This window comes from Danio rerio, chromosome 4 (assembly GCF_052040795.2).
Source record: "Danio rerio strain M-AB ecotype USA chromosome 4, GRCz13ab, whole genome shotgun sequence".
Lineage (NCBI taxonomy): Eukaryota > Metazoa > Chordata > Actinopteri > Cypriniformes > Danionidae > Danio > Danio rerio.
This window is the reverse complement of record NC_141024.2, coordinates 68,437,762-68,459,944: the sequence shown is the minus strand read 5'-3', so window position 1 is coordinate 68,459,944 and position 22,183 is coordinate 68,437,762. Positions and strand designations below refer to the sequence as shown.

Genomic DNA, 22,183 nt, shown 5'->3' with positions numbered 1-22,183 from the left:
TGGAGCTCCTGCATTTATCCTGGTGCTCCTATGTTTATTCTGGCGCTCCTACATTTATTCTGGCGCTCCTACGTTTATTCTGGAGCTCCTACATTTATTCTGGCGCTCCTACATTTATTCTGGCGCTCCTACGTTTATTCTGGCGCTCCTACATTTATTCTGGCGCTCCTACGTTTATTCTGGAGCTCCAGCATTTATTCTGACACTCCTGCGTTTATTCTGGAGCTCCTGCATTTATTCTGGCGCTCCTACATTTAATCTGGAGCTCCTGCATTTATTCTGGCGCTCCTGCATTTATTCTGGCGCTCCTGCATTTATTCTGACACTCCTGCATTTATTCTGGCGCTCCTACATTTAATCTGGAGCTCCTGCATTTATTCTGGAGCTCCTGCATTTATTCTGGAGCTCCTGCATTTATTCTGGCGCTCCTACGTTTATTCTGGTGCTCCTGCATTTATTCTGGAGCTCCTGCATTTATTCTAGAGCTCCTGCATTTATTCTGGCGCTCCTGCATTTATTCTAGAGCTCCTACGTTTATTCTGGCGCTCCTGCGTTTATTCTGGAGCTCCTGCATTTATCCTGGTGCTCCTATGTTTATTATGGAGCTCCAGCATTTATTCTGACACTCCTGCGTTTCTTCTGGCGCTCCTGCGTTTATTCTGGCGCTCCTGCGTTTCTTCTGGCGCTCCTGCGTTTATTCTGGCGCTCCTGCGTTTCTTCTGGCGCTCCTGCGTTTATTCTGGCGCTCCTGCGTTTCTTCTGGCGCTCCTGCGTTTATTCTGGCGCTCCTGCGTTTATTCTGGCGCTCCTGCATTTATTCTGGCGCTCCTGCATTTATTCTGGCGCTCCTGCATTTATTCTGGCGCTCCTGCGTTTATTCTGGCGCTCCTGCGTTTACTCTGGCGTTCCTGCATTTATTCTGGAGCTCCTGCATTTATTCTGACACTCCTGCATTTATTCTGACACTCCTGCATTTATTCTGGCGCTCCTGCATTTATTCTGGCGCTCCAGAGTTTATTCTGACACTCCTGCATTTATTCTGGCGCTCCTACATTTATTCTGGCGCTCCTGCATTTATTCTGACACTCCTGCATTTATTCTGACACTCCTGCATTTATTCTGGCGCTCCTACATTTATTCTGGCGCTCCTGCATTTATTCTGACACTCCTGCATTTATTCTGGCGCTCCTGCATTTATTCTGACACTCCTGCATTTATTCTGGCGCTCCTACATTTATTCTGGCGCTCCTACATTTATTCTGGCGCTCCTGCATTTATTCTGACACTCCTGCATTTATTCTGGCGCTCCTACATTTATTCTGGCGCTCCTGCATTTATTCTGGAGCTCCTGCATTTATTCTGGCACTCCTGCATTTATTCTGGCGCTCCTGCATTTATTCTGACACTCCTGCATTTATTCTGGCGCTCCTACATTTATTCTGGCGCTCCTACATTTATTCTGGCGCTCCTGCATTTATTCTGGCGCTCCTGCGTTTATTCTGGCGCTCCTGCGTTTACTCTGGCGTTCCTGCATTTATTCTGGAGCTCCTGCATTTATTCTGACACTCCTGCATTTATTCTGCCGCTCCTGCATTTATTCTGGCGCTCCTACATTTATTCTGGCGCTCCTACATTTATTCTGGCGCTCCTGCATTTATTCTGGAGCTCCTGCATTTATTCTGGCACTCCTGCATTTATTCTAGCGCTCCTGCGTTTATTCTGGTGCTCCTGCATTTATTCTGACACTCCTGCATTTATTCTGGCGCTCCTGCATTTATTCTGGCGCTCCTGCATTTATTCTGGCACTCCTACATTTATTCTGGCGCTCCTGCATTTATTCTGGCGCTCCTGCATTTATTCTGGCGCTCCTGCGTTTATTCTGGCGCTCCTGCGTTTACTCTGGCGTTCCTGCATTTATTCTGGCGCTCCTGCATTTATTCTGGTGCTCCTGCATTTATTCTGACACTCCTGCATTTATTCTGGCGCTCCTACATTTATTCTGGCGCTCCTACATTTATTCTGGAGCTCCTGCATTTATTCTGGCACTCCTGCATTTATTCTAGCGCTCCTGCGTTTATTCTGGTGCTCCTGCATTTATTCTGACACTCCTGCATTTATTCTGGCGCTCCTACATTTATTCTGGCGCTCCTACATTTATTCTGGCGCTCCTGCATTTATTCTGGCGCTCCTGCATTTATTCTGGAGCTCCTGCATTTATTGTGGAGCTCCTGCATTTATTCTGGCGCTCCTGCATTTATTCTGACACTCCTGCATTTTTTCTGGCGCTCCTGCGTTTATTCTGGTGCTCCTGCATTTATTCTGACACTCCTGCATATATTCTGGCGCTCCTGCATTTATTCTGGCGCTCCTGCATTTATTCTGGCACTCCTACATTTATTCTGGCGCTCCTGCATTTATTCTGGCGCTCCTGCATTTATTCTGGGGCTCCTGCATTTATTCTGGCGCTCCTGCGTTTATTCTGGCGCTCCTGCGTTTACTCTGGCGTTCCTGCATTTATTCTGGCGCTCCTGCGTTTATTCTGGCGCTCCTGCGTTTACTCTGGCATTCCTGCATTTATTCTGGCGCTCCTGCATTTATTCTGGTGCTCCTGCATTTATTCTGACACTCCTGCATTTATTCTGACACTCCTGCATTTATTCTGGCGCTCCTACATTTATTCTGGCGCTCCTACATTTATTCTGGAGCTCCTGCATTTATTCTGGCACTCCTGCATTTATTCTAGCGCTCCTGCGTTTATTCTGGTGCTCCTGCATTTATTCTGACACTCCTGCATTTATTCTGGCGCTCCTACATTTATTCTGGCGCTCCTGCATTTATTCTGGCGCTCCTGCATTTATTCTGGAGCTCCTGCATTTATTGTGGAGCTCCTGCATTTATTCTGACGCTCCTGCATTTATTCTGACACTCCTGCATTTATTCTGGCGCTCCTGCATTTATTCTGGCGCTCCTGCATTTATTCTGGCGCTCCTGCATTTATTCTGGCGCTCCTGCATTTTTTCTGGCGCTCCTGCGTTTATTCTGGTGCTCCTGCATTTATTCTGACACTCCTACATTTATTCTGGCGCTCCTGCGTTTATTCTGACACTCCTACATTTATTCTGGCGCTCCTACATTTACTCTGGTGCTCCTGCATTTATTCTGACACTCCTACATTTATTCTGGCGCTCCTGCGTTTATTCTGACACTCCTACATTTATTCTGGCGCTCCTACATTTATTCTGGCGCTCCTGCATTTATTCTGGCGCTCCTGCATTTATTCTGGCGCTCCTGCATTTATTCTGACACTCCTGCATTTATTCTGGAGCTCCTGCATTTATTCTGGAGCTCCTACATTTATTCTGGCGCTCCTGCATTTATTCTGGCGCTCCTGCATTTATTCTGACGCTCCTGCATTTATTCTGGAGCTCCTGCATTTATTCTGACGCTCCTGCATTTATTCTGGAGCTCCTGCATTTATTCTGACACTTCTGCGTTTATTCTGGAGCTCCTGCATTTATTCTGGCGCTCCTGCGTTTATTCTGGTGCTCCTGCATTTATTCTGGCGTTCCTACATTTATTCTGGTGCTCCTACATTTTTGAAGTTGGGAGCACTGGTGCTGCCAAGTTAAAAAGTTCATTTCATGCCCTGCATTGGACAAATACTGTTTTTGTTTATTCCTATTTTTATTATTTATTGTTCTGTCGTTTATTTTCAGTGTAAAATTATTACTTGTTGTATTACTTGTTATTACCAATGACTAAGAGACTTGTAGACGGTCAAAACACTCGGCTTTGTTTAGATTTTAGTAACTATAACTTTGACTTTTTATTTAGTTTGTGGTCTCATTTTATCTGTAACACTGTAAGCTATGACATCGACGGGTCTTTTACTCCAAAGACTCTGTTTTTGCATGTAAGTACCATGGTAAAATGGTGTAAACAATAGGTCTTTGGCAGAAACGTTATAATAACTGAATAACCATCCTTAATTCAAGACTATTGTGTCGGTGGATTAAATGTGCTTGATGGGATGTTTTTCTGTGGACTCTTACCTTTCAAAATAAACCGTGATGTACAGCAATGAATGCGTGTGTGTGCTGTTATTACATGATATGTATGCCTATATATCTAATAAGCGTTTTCTGCAAAACTTGCACAAATTTAGCATTCTTTATAAGCTTTCCATTGAAAAACAACTAGCTTCAATGGGTTCTTAGGGGATGTAGCTTTAAACTGATGTAGAGTTTTTCAAGATTACTTTTGTCCTTTTTGATGTAATTGCATAAATATTGACATGTGGAAAAAACAGTGCCTCAGTGTGTCCTTGTCGAGGCGCTGTGGAAGGGGTTAAGCACAGGGACGGAAATGGACTAGTGTTTGTTTTTAGTGTTATTTTGTGCTGTATTATTTGGTTACTGAGCAGCAGTGAATAACACTAAAATGTGTAGTTTTCATGTGATTTTCTAAACTAGTAGTGCTCTGAAATTAATGATTGCTAAATAATCTTGATAACCATGAAACCGTGATTATTTCTCAGACGTTAATCCTAAAAACCAAAATCTATAATCGTTGCATCTCTTAATTGTGCTGCTACTGTAAGTGTGTTCAGTGTGTGACAGAGCAATGTGTGCTTGTTGCTGCTGGACACTTGGCAACAGAAACAGCCAATTAGAAGCTGATCAGCGAGGCACATGACATGTCAGTAAGGGAAAGTGTGCATCATGTAAACAGCAGTCAGTGAGAGAAAATACATATTCAAAGATAGAAAGTGTGTGAACTGGAGTGATCAGGAGATGTTAGATGACATGATTTGCTCCATGTGTTCTTTCATTTGTACTTTTGACTTTGTCTTCTTAAAACTAATGAGCTACACGGCGACATTTAATATACCTGAAAACATGAGGAGAGTTCAGTTAGTTCATTACTGAGAGAACATTTTGTCCTTTTTTAAATGTGCTTGCATGAGACGCAGAAGTGCTTGTGGTTTTGTGTATATGTGTGTGTGTGTGTCAGAAATATGAGGCCATGGTCTGGTTTCAGTTTTGCAGGTGTTAGAAGTCTGAGGCCATGGTCTGGTTTCAGTTTTGCAGCTGCACCCACGCTGGAAATCTGAATCTGGTGCCTAATTTAGGGGAATCTTACAATTACCATTATGATTGTAATTACTCTTACGCCTCACGTCTGTTGAAGCACTGCGCACTTGAGCACAGCAATATTTAGACTCTGTGTCAAGTTAAAGAACATCTACACACAGCACCAGTCATCTGTGTCAGCTCCACAGCAGAAGAGCAGGAAGAACTCAGAGCAAGTGTTCAACATTTTTATTTACAGGAGCTCAGAGAGCTGTGTCTGGACACCAGTGGGCTTTCTGCTGCACTGTATTCAGTTTTGCATTCTGATTCAATAAACCCTAAGATTACCTGCTGCTCCTCCAATCAGCAACATGACAACACAAAAAGCCCTAATATGAAATAATGTGGGCTATTAAGAAATCGTTTTGTAGTAATTGTTGAGCTGAGAATCATTTACCTCAGTGTCTCCAGTTTACAGTTTGGACTCTTCAGTCCATCAGAGAGAAGCTTCACTCCTGAATCCTGCAGGTCATTGTTACTCAGGTCCAGCTCTCTCAGGACACAGTTTGAGGATTGTGAAGCTGAAGACAAACTCTCACAACTCTGAACAGTGAGATTACACATGACCAATCTAAGAAATAAGAACATAAATCAAATTTACAGTGTATTTTTTGTCATTCACTTAATGTAAATAATAATTATAATTAATCAGTCAATCTATCAATCAATCAATCAATCAATCAATCAATCAGGTGTTTGAATTCAGACCTCAGTGTCTCCAGTTTACAGTTTGGACTCTTCAGTCCATCAGAGAGAAACTTCACTCCTGAATCCTGCAGGTCATTGTTACTTAGGTCCAGCTCTCTCAGGACACAGTTTGAGGATTGTAGAGCTGAAGACAAACTCTCACATGACTGAACAGTGAGATTACAGAACTGTAACCTGTGAGGAAAAACAGAAATAATGATTTTGCATTTACCTATTAATCCAGAGCAGAGACAAAAACACTTGAATGTTGTCTTTTAGTTAAGGCAAAGGTAAAATCACTGTATGGACTCTGTAAACACTGAATTTAAGGGAGAATCCAAGGCAGTAAAATAAACATAAAAGTATTCTTTACTTAACAATTTACATTTTTGTGTGATAATTAATTATTAGTTATCATTATTAAAAACTTTCTATTTTTTTCAAACTCATGTTAACATATTAGAGCTATCAGTTTTGAAATGCACACCATCTATACCTATATGCGTTAAAGAAAGGTGAGATTAGATTATTGTATTGTGTAAAAGAATCAAAGTATTGAAAATAATGTCTGAAAATGGAGTAAACATAAGGAGAACAGATATTGTATACAGCAGGAGATCAGTAATACATGTTTGATGTGAAAGCACAAATAGTCTGTGCTGTTTCTGCTCTGCATGTATATGACTCATGGGTTGCAGATGTGCTGCAAATCGATGTGTAAAATGGGCATAAGTGTATCCAGAAAACTCTTACAGTGCTCTTGTGGTGTTTTTGACCACTGGTATCAGTCTCATCAGTGCTTCATCAGATCTTCTGTATTTCTGCAGTTCAAATTTCTCTTGAGTCTCTTCTGACATCAGAAGCACAAACACCAGACCCGACCACTGAGCAGAGGACAGATCCTGTCTTGTAAGTTTTCCAGAGCTCAGACTCTTCTGGAGTTCCTCTGCAAAGTCATCTTTCAGTTCATTCAGACAGTGGAAGAGGTTGATGGTCCTCTCTGCTGATTTCTCCTTCTTTATTTTCTCTTTGATATAGTCAGTCGTGTGTTTGATATTTTCAGTTTTGCGCTTCAGTTCTGGGAGGAGCTGCTTCAGGCCACTCTGATTAGACTCTAGTGAGAGACCCAGCAGGAACCGAAGGAAAAGGTCCAGGTGTCCGTTCTTGCTTTGTAAAGTTTTCTCGACTGCATCCTTATGAAGTTTAAACAGGGTCTTTGTAGAGAGTTTCCATGTCAGTTCCTTTTTCCTGGATTCAAGAAATGGATTTTCTTTCTTGTTGTTGTAAGTGAAAAACACAAAGAGAGCAGCAATGAACTCCTGAACACTGAGATGAACAAAACTGTACACCTGTTCCCCTGAAATGGGGTTTTCCTCCTGAAACATTCGAGTACATAATCCAGAGAACACAGACCCTTCCTTGACATCTAGTCCACACTTCTCCAGATCTGTTTTGCAGAAAATCAGTTGTCCTTCCTCCAGCTGTTCAAAGGCCAGTTTCCCCAGCTTCAGAACAATGTCTTCAAAAGACCAGGCCTTGGCTTTAGGTTCAGAGTTGTTGCTGTATTTTTCTTTCATCTGTTGCTTTTGAGACAGTAAGAAGTTGATGTACATCTCTGTGAGAGTTGTGGGTGTTTTTTCATTGCTCTCTTGACCCAGCAGAGGCTGAAGAACAGTGAGAGAGATCCAGCAGAAGACGGGGATGTGGCACATGATATACAGACTCCTGAATTTCTTGATGTGGCTGATGATGTTTCCAGCAACCTCAAGACTGCTGTTTTTGATGAAGTACTGCTCCTTCTGCTCATCATTGAATCCTCGCAACTCAGTCACCTGATCAATGTAGGTTTGGGGTATCAGACTGGCTGCTGCTGGTCTGGATGTGATCCAGATAAGGGAAGAGCGAAGCAGCTGTCTCTTTAGGAGATTTGTAACTATCTTATTCACTGTCATTTCCTTATCAACATCAGTAAAGCCATAATCCTCTTCAAAGTTCAATTCAAAGCGATATTCATCCAGTCCATCAAAGATGAACATGACCTTGCAATGTTCTTCAGGAAGAGAGCTCAGTCCTCCCGGTCTACTAAAGAAGTACTTGTTAAGCAGACCTATGAGACTGTACTTTTCTTCTTTAATCAGATTCAGTCTACGGAACGGCAGTGGAAATATGAAGACTATTTCCTGATTGTCTTTTTCTTCAGCCCAGTCAAGGATGAATTTGTTGACAGAGACAGTCTTTCCCACTCCTGCGATCCCCAGTGTCAGGACTCTTCTGTTTTGTTGACCTGTGTCAGGCTGAACTTTAAATATGTCGTTACACTTGAGTGGTTTATCCTTGGCTGTCTGTTGGTTGTATTTTGACTCTATCTGTATCACCTCATGGTCATTTTCTCTTCCTCCAGTCTTGTTCTCCACCACATATAGATCAGTGTAAATATCATCCAGCTTCTTCTGGTGACCCGTCTGTGAATTACCAAGCAATATCTGCTTATAGTCCTCCTTTAACTTCTCCTTTAGTTCACGGCTGGTGTTTGTGTAATCAACAGGAGGGGATTTACAGCTCTCTGAAGCTGCACCTTTACAAGAGAGAGGAAAAAAACTAAGTAAAACATGATTATGCCCTCAAGCTTCCCTTTATGAAAAAAAAACAATTACACATATAAAAAAATTTAGATGAACTAAGACAAACATATAAATGTTGATCATGTGAAATTCAGGCACCCATTTACATGCATTAGCATCATGATTGACCATCACTGTTGTCCATAGCAATGCTGAATTTAAGACATCTGAAGCTGTGCAATAAATGTTATGACAATACATCTGACTCAAAAAAAAATTGCTAGGACAGGGTTTTAACATGGAATTAAATAATCACATTTCTAAATTTTGACAAGGAATTAAACATTACCTTGCTTCTGTGTATTCTCCAGCTCTTCAGCCAATTGATTCTGCTTTATTTTCCTCAGGGTGTTCACTGTGATCTTCACAGCTCTTTCTGATCCAAAACATGACACCATCTTATCCACTGTATCCAACCTGTCTGCATTCTCCATTTCAGCTTTTGAAATATCTCTATGGTCATTTACTAAGCACCGCTGAAACTTCTTTAGTTCAGCTTCTAACAGTTCATCCAGTGAGTTGTCGAGCAGCTGTTTAACATTCGCCATGGTGCTTCACCTACTCACAGCTACAGAACAAGACAACAACAAGAGCAACAAAATCTGCATTAGTTTCACAATTAACATATGGACCTAAGCATTTATTATTTATTTGAATAATGCAATTACCCTGTAAAAAAAAAATCACATTTCAGAAAGCTAAATATTGAAAATTGATTGCCACTTTTTTAAGTGGCTCTTACTAACCAGAAATAATGTAGATGTTTCTTGTTTATCTACTTTAATTCTTTTTTTGAGCAGAAGCTCTGTAACTCTATCTCCTCACAGCAAATTCATTGGTGTTAAATTTCAAGTGTTGTGGTAATTCAGAGTAAAGTGTTAAAATTTTAGAGTTAGATAAAGGTAAAATAACCCTCTCGGCGTTAGAAGCTGATTTGCCTCCTTGTCACACAGAGTAAAGTATCTACCTTTGTAGAAAACCCTTGTATTTGAGAAACTAATCAGAGTGTCTGAAATCTTGCCACACCCTCATTCACCTGGCCCTTAAATTAGTCAATTAGTTTAGTCCACTAGACAGAGGGAATGACCACAAATAAGTGAATTGAGACACCTGCTGTTGAACACCTGCTGTTAACAAGCACAATCACTGAAGGAATAAGAAATTGAAGGAAGAAAAAAAACTACAGACACAGCCTCACACCAAACCAGCTGAATTAAAACAGAGGATTAAACAACTCCATTAAATAATAGTATAAGCAGCTTCACTGATTACAGTTTGACTTCATTTCTGTAAGAATATTTGACACTGAACAGAGGTTTATATTTTTTTATTAAAAATATTTCATTTGACCTCACCATCATGGAGATCAGAGGCTGCTTATTTGAGCTCTTGAAGCTTTACTCTTATATCCTAATGTTTCTCTGACTGTTATAGCTGTGTTTCTTAAACTCATCAGTTATAGCAAGAATAGTCAAGAGAAACTATACTGTTTGTGCTTAATTGTTATAGATTTAATTTCAGGTGTTTATTAAGTTGATTCATAAAAATATGCGAACATAATTGCATTAAATTTGCATGGGACAATACTACTGGCAGTTTGCTGCTCTTCATAGAAGATTAAACAAGCAATTAGGATGCAATTAATAATTAAAGTTTCATGCACTAAACATTCAAGCTCCAGCTTGCTTACATGAAACACAGACATCAAGAATCAGGATATGAACCTCAACCGTGGTTGCTAAAAAAAAAGCTGCATAGTTCATGCCGCAATGCATGCTGGGTGCCAGCATAGTACAAAGCTCCCAGCATGCATTGCAGCATGAATAAATTATGCAGCTTTATGTTCTTACAATCTCTTTCTTTTCCTTTATTTTGTGTTGTTTTTGGGAGGTGATATTTCAGTAGAGTGTTTTTTTTACTTGATTTTTATTTTTTTGTTTGTCACCATCATTGAGATTCAAAGACTAATTGTTGATGTCTGGGTGTTTTTGAGTTCTGCCATAGATCAAACATTTTCCTTGTAGACAGTGGTTTTAAACCTGTTATAAAGTCATTAATTATTGGAGCTTCAGTTGTTTCATTTATGTATATTATTTATTTTTCGAACATAACTAACATGATACTGAAGTTAAAAAAAAACAAGCAGGAAAAGAAGGTTATGATATCATAAATATTCTCTTCAGACTGACACTTTAATTTTCGTTTGGCTTTCCATGCTATATGTATAAATAGTGATTAACACTTACTATAGCAGCCAAAATAAAAGATATTTATAGCAAGAAGTTGAAGAGCTTGACTAAAGCAGACTCTGTCCTCCATCATGGTGACTTCAAATGAACAACAGAAATTTCATTAAGAGCTTTTGTTCACATGACAGAAATAAAGTCACAGGTCAGTAATAGGTGAAGCTCCATGATAAGTTGTTTAATGTGATGAGTTTTTTTTTTTTACAGATGTTGAAAAATAAAAAAATTTATTGTGTAATTTGTTTTATTTTTATTAATTATTATTTTATTTAGAGTTTTTTTTTCTCAGTTGATTTCATCTTTGGTTTTAGTTTGTGTTTTTCTGTCCTTCAGTGATTCTGCTTGTTAACAGTTGTTCATCAACAATTCTCAATCCTCCTTTAATTAGACACTTAATTGTCTCATTAACTTCATCACTGTCTGAGTGTTCAGCCCTCTGTAGTGAGGACAATAGTTAGGATTTTGCTCTGGAATTTAGGGCTTAAGTGTGTTCGAATGAAAAATACAGACTGTGGGATGTATTTTTAACAGAAATATTCTGGAAACTGAATTTACGAATGTAAAATGTTGAAAACAGCAGATTACTGACAACCACTGCTGCCAGTATTTTGACATACATTTAACAGATATTTTACACAATAAGAGTTTGCTAATTAACACTCTGGGTGTTAAAAATTTTAACACTTTCAAAAATGTTATTTTAACACTTATAGTGGTTCCCATATAAACACTGAGGGAGTGTTAATTTTAACTCTAAGGTAGTTAAATCTACCAAATCTAAAATTTGCAGTGTGAGATCGATAAAAAAATACAGACTGTTGAATGTGTTTTTAACAGAAATATTCTGTAAACTGAATTTATGAATGTTAAAAACAGCAGATTACTGGCAACCACAGCTGCTGGTATTTTTCCGTAAAATCTAAAAATGAAAAAAAAAGAAAAACAGCAAAACGGTTTTTGTGTCACCATTGTGGAGGATAATAGCGTCTCTGTTCAAGTCCAAGATGAACTAAGAGTATTTGATGTTATGCTGCATCTTCTTTTGTTTAAAGGTAACTGTGTAGTTACTAATGCAGCCAAAATTTGTTTGCTAAATGCAATCACACATGAAAACATTATTGCATCTAAAGACTTTACATTTTTTTGCACTTAGCTATGATTTTGTAAACTGAACATTGTATTAGTTCATGAAATATGTTTTTATTTTTTAATTTATACAGTTATATAAAACTTCCATGTTTTTCACAGAAAGATTCTGGCAACCACAGCTGCTGGTATTTTTTCGGAAATTTAACAGATATTTTACACAATAAGAGTTTGCTAATTAACACTCTCTTGGTGTTGACAATGTTAACACTTTCAAAAGTGTTATTGTTAACACTTATAGTGGTTCCCATATAAACTCTGAGGGAGTGTTAATTTTAACTCTAAGGTAGTTAAATCTACTATCTAAAATTTGCAGTGCTGAATCATCATACAGTAGTGTTTATTTAGACGTTCAACTGGTTAAACAGAACCATTTTAGAAAATAAAACCAGTTTTGGAAAAGACTTCAGATGACAGGTGAGATCGGTGGAGAAACACACACACATATGTCCACTGTTAAAAGACCCTGGCATACTACATAATACGAGTACAAATACCCATCACTGTAATAATACCCTGAAAGGGACCTTTCCGAACCTCTAGTTTAGATCTTATATTTCATACAGGGTACAAAATAAGGGCCTGTCATGGACCTTTAAAGGCACAGTGATACCTAATGTACCATATTAGTACATATTTATCTGACAGTGTTGTAGAATTATTGCAAAAAAAAGTTAACACTAAAAAAAACTGAAGACTAATATAATATAAAAGCTCTTGAGATGTAGTTGTACATGCTCAGAATCATCTGAATCATGTTGTTTTTATAGTGACACACATGGCACCTATAGCTCAGTTTATGCTGCTTCTTAAAAGAACTGGATGATCATTGCAGCAGCTTGAGAATGTGCCCTGGTAGCAAGAATTAAAGAGGTAAAGTTGGTTTTATATTCACACATTCTGACTTTTCCCATAATAATATAATTTCATAAAAGTATTATTTGCAAGCTCTAAACAGCGAAATCATATTAGCAGCCAATGACTATCAAAGTACAACATTGTTCACAGTCAAATCTACAGTGTTAATGTTGTTTTCAAGTCACACTTGCATGCTAATTCCGATCGAATATTCAAAGTAACATCGTAAACAATATAGAGACCTCTAAATGAACGAATGTGCGAATATAAAACCAACTTTAACTCTATGCAAGAATTCTTGCCCAGATATGTTATAAAGCTGGTAGAGCAGGCATTCATCCAGCATTGGTTTACAGCATGTGGGCCAAACATTGGCCAGGTTTGGCAGAGGTGGCACCGTCTTTCAGGCAGCATGCAAGACATGGGCCAGATTTTAAAAATTTATATGTGGGCCATGTTAGTTTGGACTATCTTGACCCACTTTTAAAATACATTTCAATGATTTTTTGAGTAATGACATATTTTGGTGCACAAAATTGTTTCCATCTTCCTGTTTGCATTTTGTAATGCTTTCATTTTAATCCAGGAAACAATCCAGATTTATTAATTTGTTGTTTCTTGTATGTTGTGAAATAACTGAATTTAAGTGGTATATTTATAAACTAATTTCGAGAGGAGCATGTGCTTATGATTTATAGCACCTGGTCCACATTAGCAAACACTGATTTACCAATCAGATGACTCCTTCACCTCTATAAATAACCAGAGTATCTTACTTTAACCATCTTTGTCTTGAAGACCGCTCTGTATCACAATCAGCAGTTAATCCACAACCCGGAACAACCATTACTACTACTAATACTTCAAAAACAACTATAACTCCAACAATTTCAAAAACAACTTAAACAACACTTACCTCTAAAGCTTCCTGCTTGTCCACAGATCCATAACATTTAACAGCTGTTTGCTGAAATACGTTCAGTAGAGCAGCATCTCAAGTCATAAACAATAGTGATTTGATCAACAAAATGGCCGCTGGGCTTTTTGTATCTTTTGCACGGCCTGATTGACACTTCTTTAAGCCAATAGCTGTAAAGAGAAGCGTTACCTTCCAATGAGCTCTATAAAACTGGAGATGGTCCTGCCCTGTCTTTTTACTCTGTCGCAAAGTCTTTATGAAGAATTGGGCCAGATACGCTCGTGATTTTACTTTAGTTAAGATTCCAACACAATGTTATTCATGGATTAAAGTAAAGCCATTTACTAACATTCCATTCACAGTTTTTACTAATATACAGTTGATATATTAAAATAAATTATTAATAAATAATTAAACAAATAAATAATAAATAAATAAATACAAATTAAATTAATTTATAGCTGTTTAATTATAAGATTATACGAGTAACTCATATGTCCATACACAAGTGCCATAAGCTTATAATGGTCAATTGATAGGATATGAAATGGCAAGAAAATTTATTTCTTGCTTTACTGCTATGAATAGAAGTTTAAACTCCACTATGACTTCACCTGCTCAGTCTTCAAGAGGTACCAGTCTTCCAGGACCACCAGACAAGCCACACCTCACATCCTCAGCTTCATCCATCTGCCATCCCATGGGGGGATGAATGCCCACCCCTACCATCCTTGCACATAGTGTCAACGAAGCTATCGGTCCATGCATTAACAAAGGCTCTTCCATTTTACAGTTGCCCATGCCCTTATTAAGATACCTCGCATGCATATCAGCTAAAGCAATTTTTCATATCTGCCGTACATATATTATGTTGTAAAGATTTAATTTCTGATTCTCTTTGTTTCTCAATTTTAGAAATCATGACTGCTGGCTCCAGAAGCTGACCCTCATCCAACTTATTACACTCCACATCTATTCCAAATACATTCACACTCTTCACAAAGGATACATTTCCACTCTCACAGCCCACACCCCGATGCCATGTTCACACTAGACTTTTTAGTTTTAAGATGTTCTGAACCACCGCAACTGCAGTGACGCTCTAGCTGAGCCCTCATTCACATTCATATCTACATATCACTACTGACAACATTTAACATTCCCGCTGGAGCACTCATAAGCAGGGCTGGACTGGGGCAAAAAATCGGCCCTGGCATTTTGGGCCAGAGCGGCCCACTAAATTCAATCAAAATGCTATCTATCTATGCACGTCCAATATTTTTATCAACTCATATTCTATAAAACACAAAAGCCATATATATGAAATAAATAAATAAATACAAACTTTAATCTCAATTTAATTAATGTATACTGTCCATAAAGATATTTGTTGAGTTCTAAAAAATACACTATTCATTCATTTATTTTTCTTCGCATAAGTCCCTTATTTATCAGGGGTTGCTGCAGTGGAATGAACTGCCAACTATTCCTGCATTTTATGCAGCAGATGCCTTTCCAGCCACAACCCAATATTGGAAATCACCCATACAAACTCATTCACACACTTATACGCTACAGCCAATTTAGCTTATTCAATACACTATTCACTCAGCCTATATACAATAATAAACATAACAAAAACTGCCTGCTAATGCATGGGTAAATCTTCAAAGGGAACAGTGTACTTTATAACCTCTTTCACCTCATCCTGTTTTCTGTTTCACTATCTAAACAATGAAAACATAATATAAGTCAAATTTGTTTCATTTTGATATTATGATTAACAGACACCAAACAGCCTCGTGTAGCTGCATATTTATATGAGCATCTTCACTCTGCATATTTATAACAAAACAGGGCTTAAATATAACTGTCTCCTTTCATTTCCATTCAAAAGAATTAACTTTACTCCGTCTTATTTGCAGAATATCTATATAGTTATATATATATATAATATAGACTATATAATATAGTTTTAATAATCAATAATAGCCATTATAACAGTATAACGTACATTAAATATAAACGATAAAGGTAAGCAATCAGTCAATGTGCAGAATCAGTGTATGTGGTTACATAAATTAATATATTAGCTTATCTTTGCACTCAGCCAAAACAGTTAACTGAGAACAAGTGATTCAAAAGACATAAGAGTTGTTAGATAGAGACAACAAGATGAATATCACGTTTAACAACTATAGTGAGATGAGATCATCCAGCAGATGAACTGTCTGACATGCACTATACTCTCACCTGGGGTTTATGCTCACCCACTGAACTACTGGCTGAAGGTCTTAAGCCGTGTACTAGAATGAACAGAGAACTTTTCAGAATCGCTAAATGAAACGCCGGTGTATTTCCCACGATTTCTCTGCGCCTCCCTTGCGTTTCTTCTCTCTGACTCTCGACTATTTTGACAAATACACACAGACGACGCACGCTCACACTGAGTCCAAAATAGGAGTTTGTGATTGGGCCAGCCCAATGTCAGTAAAGAAAAGAACCAATGGGCTGCAGAGTGTCACATGGGCCGGCCCGGTCTGTCTGTCCGGGAAAAAAAGCATCTACTTTCACATAGTCACAGATCACATGAGCGTCAATTAATAAGGCAGAAAAAAAACGATAGGCTGCAAAGCCTTTTATGGGCCGATCAGATCATAAGACGATGATCAGCCCGGCCCAAAAAGTGCGTCGGCCCACCGGGAAAGTGCCCGGTTTGCCAGATGGCCAGTCCGCCCCTGCTCATAAGGCTCCAGTACTGAATACCACCGCACCTCTGCAACAGCAGAGACGCTCCGCTGAGCCTTATTTTCCCTCTGCACCACTGCCGCAGCAGTGACGCTCTGCTGAGCCCACACACATCTCCATTTAGCCAAACCTACCGACATACCCCCCAGCACCACCACAGCTATTAAATCGCCTCTGCGGCAGTGTACTTGCCTTCCAATATTGACTTCCACCGAACCTCTGCAATAGCAGAGAAGCTCGCTGAGCTTCTTTTCCCTCCGCACCACTGCGGCAGCAGTAACACTCTGCCTGAGCTCATATACACCCTCATTTAACATATCCCTTCAGACAGCATGCCAAACAAGCTCCATAATCAATCATCAGCTAAGGGCGAACTCTTGAAACAGCACACATGACTCATATTGAGCTCTGGTAAATATGACACCAGATCAAGCTGTCTGTAATTTAGAATGATCTAAACACATTTGTTGAAGCTGTAAACTGAAGAATCAAACTGAAGAAGATGTAAAAAACAGAGTCAATACCTGTGTTTCTCTGAGAGAGAGCCCTTTACTTGCTCCTCTGCCATACTGCAAGTAAAACACCACTGCAGACCTTAGCAGAGCTTTCAGGAAACAATCATACATACATATATATATATATATATATATATAATATATATATATATATATATATATATATATATATATATATATATATATATATATATATATATATATATATAGTCCTTAACATGAATGCAGTTGGTTTAATCCTTGATCTGACATCCCAGGTACTTCACATTTGATTTAAGATAGCCAATTGTTGACTTAGTGAGTATTAAAATGTCTATCTACTAAAGAGGCTATTTGGTTAGTTAATGAGTTACTCTGACGGTTAAAGGTTAAATGCAGTTTTGTCTAAGGATCGTCAGCTTGTTTTTCAGCAGCTTTAACTTTACATTTGATTTCATGACTCTGAATGTTTAGAGTTATATTTATTGCTGAATTATTGAAACTACTGAGTCAGTATAGAGCTATAGAGGACAACAAACACTTTAAAGGGATTAAAAATAAAGCTTTTAGACACAGTGTTTAAATCACCGTGTTTGACTCAGTGTTTAATCAGTGTTTGAGGATTTGATCTTCAGGATCAGACATTTAAATCACACTCAAACATATAAAACCCCTTCGTCATCTCCACAAATCAGCGTAATGTAGAAGTGTTAAACTCACATGCAGAAGTACAGACGCTCTTGTGCAGCAGGAACACAATCTGAGCTCTTTGACTCCTTCACTTCAATAAAACACACCTATGTGATCTACAGGTATATCCTGAAATATTATTGGCTCCACTGAGTGACACTGACATGAATATTCATGAGATTCTACAGACTGTATGTGTGTTCTGAAGTCAACACAAACCACGAGCTGAAGATACCTGTGCAGTTTCTCTAAGCACAAGTGTGTTGAAGGAAGATTTAGAGAAGGTACTTCACATGAAATCTGAGAGGTCTCTGAAGAATATTTAGAAAAATGTTAAACCTATAAATAAGATTAGAGTTTTATATATAAATGAGTAAACCTCATACAGATCTCTCTATTATATTATTATTATTATTTTCTATAGGATGCTGTTCATTAATATTCAGTGAGTGTGTTTATACAATAGATTAGTCAGTACCAAAGGCAAAACTGTAACTAACTGAACAAAATAACTGAAGATCACAGTGAAGAGAAACAGCACACACAATTGAATAATGTTTAAACAGAGGAAAAATTAAGAAAACCATTAAACAGTATTACATTTAGTTAAAATGTTGTAGTTTGTCATTTATTCATTGTTTGCAACACATAATTTGAATGTACATGTATTATCTGTCTATTTCTGAAGGTGTTTTCAAACTCTTATTTTAATAGTCTATACTCGCTATTAGAGTTGGGGATCGTTTGGGTTTTTTTCGATACCGGTGCCAAATCGATACTTTTAAAATGAGACCGTGCCAAAACGGTGCCTGAACCGATACTTCACAAAAGCCACAAAATGATGGTGGATGAGGATGACTCAAGAAAAACGCAATTTAATTCAACAAAAAGTTGAATGTTTGAAATTAAACATTAAATTAAAAGTGTAAAGTATATATAATTATATAAGTAAATGCAAAACACAGCAACAAATATGCCACCAAACCCAGCAACAATAATTTAACTGCTTCAATTTTTAGCAGTTTTTTTGCAGAAATATCACCATATTTGCCTTTTCTGGCAAAATACGACACCTTTCCTGACTTATTGTATGGCCTGCACAGGAAAAAACCCTTTCAGAAGGTGTAGATAAGGCCTGCACACAAAGGTATGTGTTTGAAAGAGCAGACAATATGGGAAGACTGTCCCTCTTTCCCCACCACTAAGTTACATGGTCTTGTCCTGATGAGGTTGAAGGTAGACCTTGGTAGATTGTAATCTCATTATGGGCCTGTTCAGCTACGGTGACGGGATCACTTCTTGATGTTGTTGCCTGAAGTAATTCCCAGTCCTCATTCTCAAACAGCTCTTCCAGGGCTGACTTCTTGGCACATATCTTGTGATATGGAGACTGGCAAAAAGAGACAAACTTGTTTCAAAATTTATTTATTTTATATATATATATATATATATATATATATATATATATATATATATATATATATATATATATATATATATATATATATATTAAAGTATATTTATATAATATACTGTATTAAGTTTATATTTAAGCATTTCAATACTACTTACATGTTCCTCTGTATTCAGTGACTCATCCTCCTGATTGTCATCCAATCTATCTTCAGATTCTTCCTCAAAGTTGTGCTCCATTAGAAGCTGGAGAAATGATGTTGCACATATTAACAGCAATACTTTGTTGTAGAAACTGTAACATAGCATAGATGGGAAATAAGACTGAGGATAAAAGACCGGTTCTGCTGTTGCACTGTCAACTGGTGCTTTCTCTAACCGGCCCCAAGCATCTGCAGCAACTGCACATTCAAGGTTGCTTTTAAAGCGACGGTCCATCAAGGTGGCTTCCTGCAGGAAGTTCTTAATGTCTTTATCCTGTAATAAAACATGACAAACTATTTAGTGTTTTATAGTTAAAATGATGTGATTTGACTTTCTTTTTTTTTAAGCATAAGCACTTAATGAAAATGAAAAATACCTGATATCATTTCTCCAGATCTTCCCAGACTTTCACTTTCAAAGTACTGATGAACATAGTCTCCTCTTCAGCCACTTTAAAATGCTCCTCCAGCTTAGCCAGTATGGGAAGAATTTGGCCACATGTGGGAGACTTCTCACTGGATACACAGAGGGTTGAGGTGTACAAAAGCTTCATGTTTTTAACAAAATCCTCTGCTTTCTGGAAGTCATCATTTGTGAGTCTTTCCAGTCTGAGGCACAAAATAAAATATTTAGATAAGAATAATTTATTTATTTGTTTGTTTATTTGGCAGGGACGTGTACATTTATTAGCATTTCTGCCAATGCACCAGAATTAGCCCGAAGGCTATTTTTACTGTTATCACTATTTTACTAAAAAAAAAATGCAAAATTTTAATTTCAATCTACTGAAGAAGAAAAATATGTGTAAAACAAACATTACTTTCTGAGAATTACTTAATGAGAAAGTTCTACTTACTGAGAAGTTGTTGCTTTTCCCGCAACACAATCTTTGCCATGGAGGACCTTCTCAGCCCGAAGTTTGGAACACCACTTTGTAATAGCACTGATGCTGTAAACATTTTGTGCGGCCAGGTTTAGGGTGTGAGCAAAGCACCCCACCTTTAAAAGCTTAAGATTCTTCAGTGCAACATCCATATTGCTGGCATTGTCTACTGTGGCAGCTACAACTTTAGTGTTTATCTGAAATTCCTCCATAATGCCATTTATTTCATCTGCCACCACAAGGCCTGTTTGTGACTCATACACAGGTTTGGTGTTTAGCACTTTTTGCTTAATGTGTCCCTCACTGATGTAGCGCACAGTGATTGTTAAATAGTGGTCCACCCATCACATGTGATAGCAGCCTTACTCACTTGTGCTAATTCCTGAATAACATTTTGTTTCTCAACAGAGTACCATGCAGGAATAAAAGTGTTGGACAAATCATCTCTGGATGGGGGTCGGAAGCGAGGATTAAGGGCAGCAGTCATCTCCCTAAAAACATTTTTATTATTGATTAATACATTTTTAGACTAATTTAATAACACCACATATGGAAAAAAATATTTTATACTTATATATATATATATATATATATATATATATATATATATATATATATATATATATATATATATATATATATATATATATATATATATATATATATATATTTTTTTTTTTTTTTTTTAAATAACTAATCACACTTTTTTGTAATCATGATTAATTGCAAAAAGCCATATTTATTAAAGAAATAAAAACAGGTGTAGCAAAAACAAAAGAAGGTGAAACCACCTTCCAGCTAGCACTTTTGCTGCTGTCAGGTGGTTTAAACTAACAAAAAGTCCTAAAAAACAACGTAAATAAACAAAGAAAAGGGGGAGCCTTTCTCCCTTGACAACTGCCACAAACACTTCCTGGAACGTACCAACTATCGGGCGTGCTCAGGGTGGGATAGCCGTAAGTGAGGGAGGCCATCAAGAGTTGCCTATTAGAAACAGGTGCAGCACCAGGAGCCGAGCACAGCTCAGCTTAAATTGACACAGCATAGACAGAAGCAACGCCCTTGTCCCCTCAATTGTTTACCCGTGTTTTCTGTTGTCCCACCCCACCCAAAGAAAATTAATGCTTGAAAAGATACTAGCAGCAGAGCTGTGACACGGGGAAGTGTATTAGCTGCTAAATGACGTAATTCAAAAAGCTTACAGCACCTGGTATTCCCAGGCGGTCTCCCATCCAAGTACTGACCAGGCCCAACCCTGCTTTACTTCTGAGTTCACATGAGATTTTTTTAAATTTTTATTAGGAAATGTGGAAATGTTCATACAATTACAATTTAACATTTTACACATATTTGCACAAGATGTCTCATTCTAAAAGAAGTCAATTAGTGGTTGATGGTCTTATTTCCAGGGTCCTTTCAGTCCTTTAAAAGAGAAATGTCCAATTCACAGTACTGTAAAATCTGACATACTTCAACCGTAAAAACATTGTAAAAAAACATCAACTTTTTCTTCATGATAAAAATAATAAAACAAACATTGTACATACTTTACGAATTTTCTTTTAAAAATGTTCCATACATTTAGTCGCACTTTTTCCTTCCTCATTACAACTCTTCTTTCCCATATTGCGTTTTTCATCAACATTATCAGCAAGTTAATTAGCTTTTTGTTTTTACATGCACATTCATTTTCCAATCCCAACATTAAAACCTTATTCCATTCCGTTTCTTCCTCCCCTTTTAATATTGAGATCATTTCTTTACATCTTTCATTAAAATCATCCAACTGTTTGCAATGTAAAAATAAATGTAAAAGCCCCTCATCATCTTCGTTACACACTTTACATGTTGCATCTTGTTCCATCCCAATTTTATTTAAAATGGCATCAGTAAAAATCACTCTGTGTCTTATAAAATATTCTAAGTTTGCCAGTTTTGTTTGTATAAAAATACCTCTCATGTTTTCCCATATGTTGTTCTCATTTGTTATCTCGTATTTTTGCATCCAGTATTCATTTGCCACAGGTTTCTTAAAAACTGCATCCCTAAAAACACAATAAAAACTTTTCACAGTACATTCCTTAAAGTCATTCAATTTCTCCCCTATTCTCACATACACTTCCATTCCATCAACGTCATCTT

The 22,183-nt window shown here is 37.7% G+C and overlaps 2 protein-coding genes and 1 long non-coding RNA gene across 10 annotated transcripts in view; 1 reads left to right on the top strand and 2 right to left on the bottom strand.

Moving 5' to 3' along the window:
• The window catches only part of LOC101882744 (NLR family CARD domain-containing protein 3-like), a 297,907-nt gene extending 280,249 nt beyond the window's left edge, over positions 1 to 17,658 (bottom strand). The window contains exons 1-5 of one of the 2 annotated variants that reach the window (XM_088649635.1): positions 17,572 to 17,658; positions 8,730 to 9,008; positions 6,573 to 8,394; positions 5,841 to 6,014; positions 5,530 to 5,703 (exon numbers count right to left, since the gene is read on the bottom strand). In XM_088649635.1, coding sequence (XP_088505761.1) covers positions 5,530 to 5,703; positions 5,841 to 6,014; positions 6,573 to 8,394; positions 8,730 to 8,988 — 2,429 coding nt within the window. In that variant the 5' untranslated portion in view covers positions 8,989 to 9,008; positions 17,572 to 17,658. Of the gene's footprint in view, positions 1 to 5,529; positions 5,704 to 5,840; positions 6,015 to 6,572; positions 8,395 to 8,729; positions 9,009 to 13,606; positions 13,709 to 17,571 lie in introns of those variants that run through there. The other variant, NM_001444813.1, reaches the window with a different exon arrangement.
• The window catches only part of LOC147845236 (uncharacterized), a 934,973-nt gene that overhangs the window by 173,156 nt on the left and 739,634 nt on the right, over positions 1 to 22,183 (top strand). The window lies entirely within an intron of this gene.
• LOC148682364 (uncharacterized) lies at positions 18,146 to 20,569 on the bottom strand. The gene is made up of 4 exons (XR_015942913.1): positions 20,015 to 20,569; positions 19,535 to 19,766; positions 19,114 to 19,431; positions 18,146 to 18,931 (listed from the first exon to the last, which is right to left on the bottom strand). It is a non-coding gene; the product is annotated as an uncharacterized LOC148682364 (long non-coding RNA).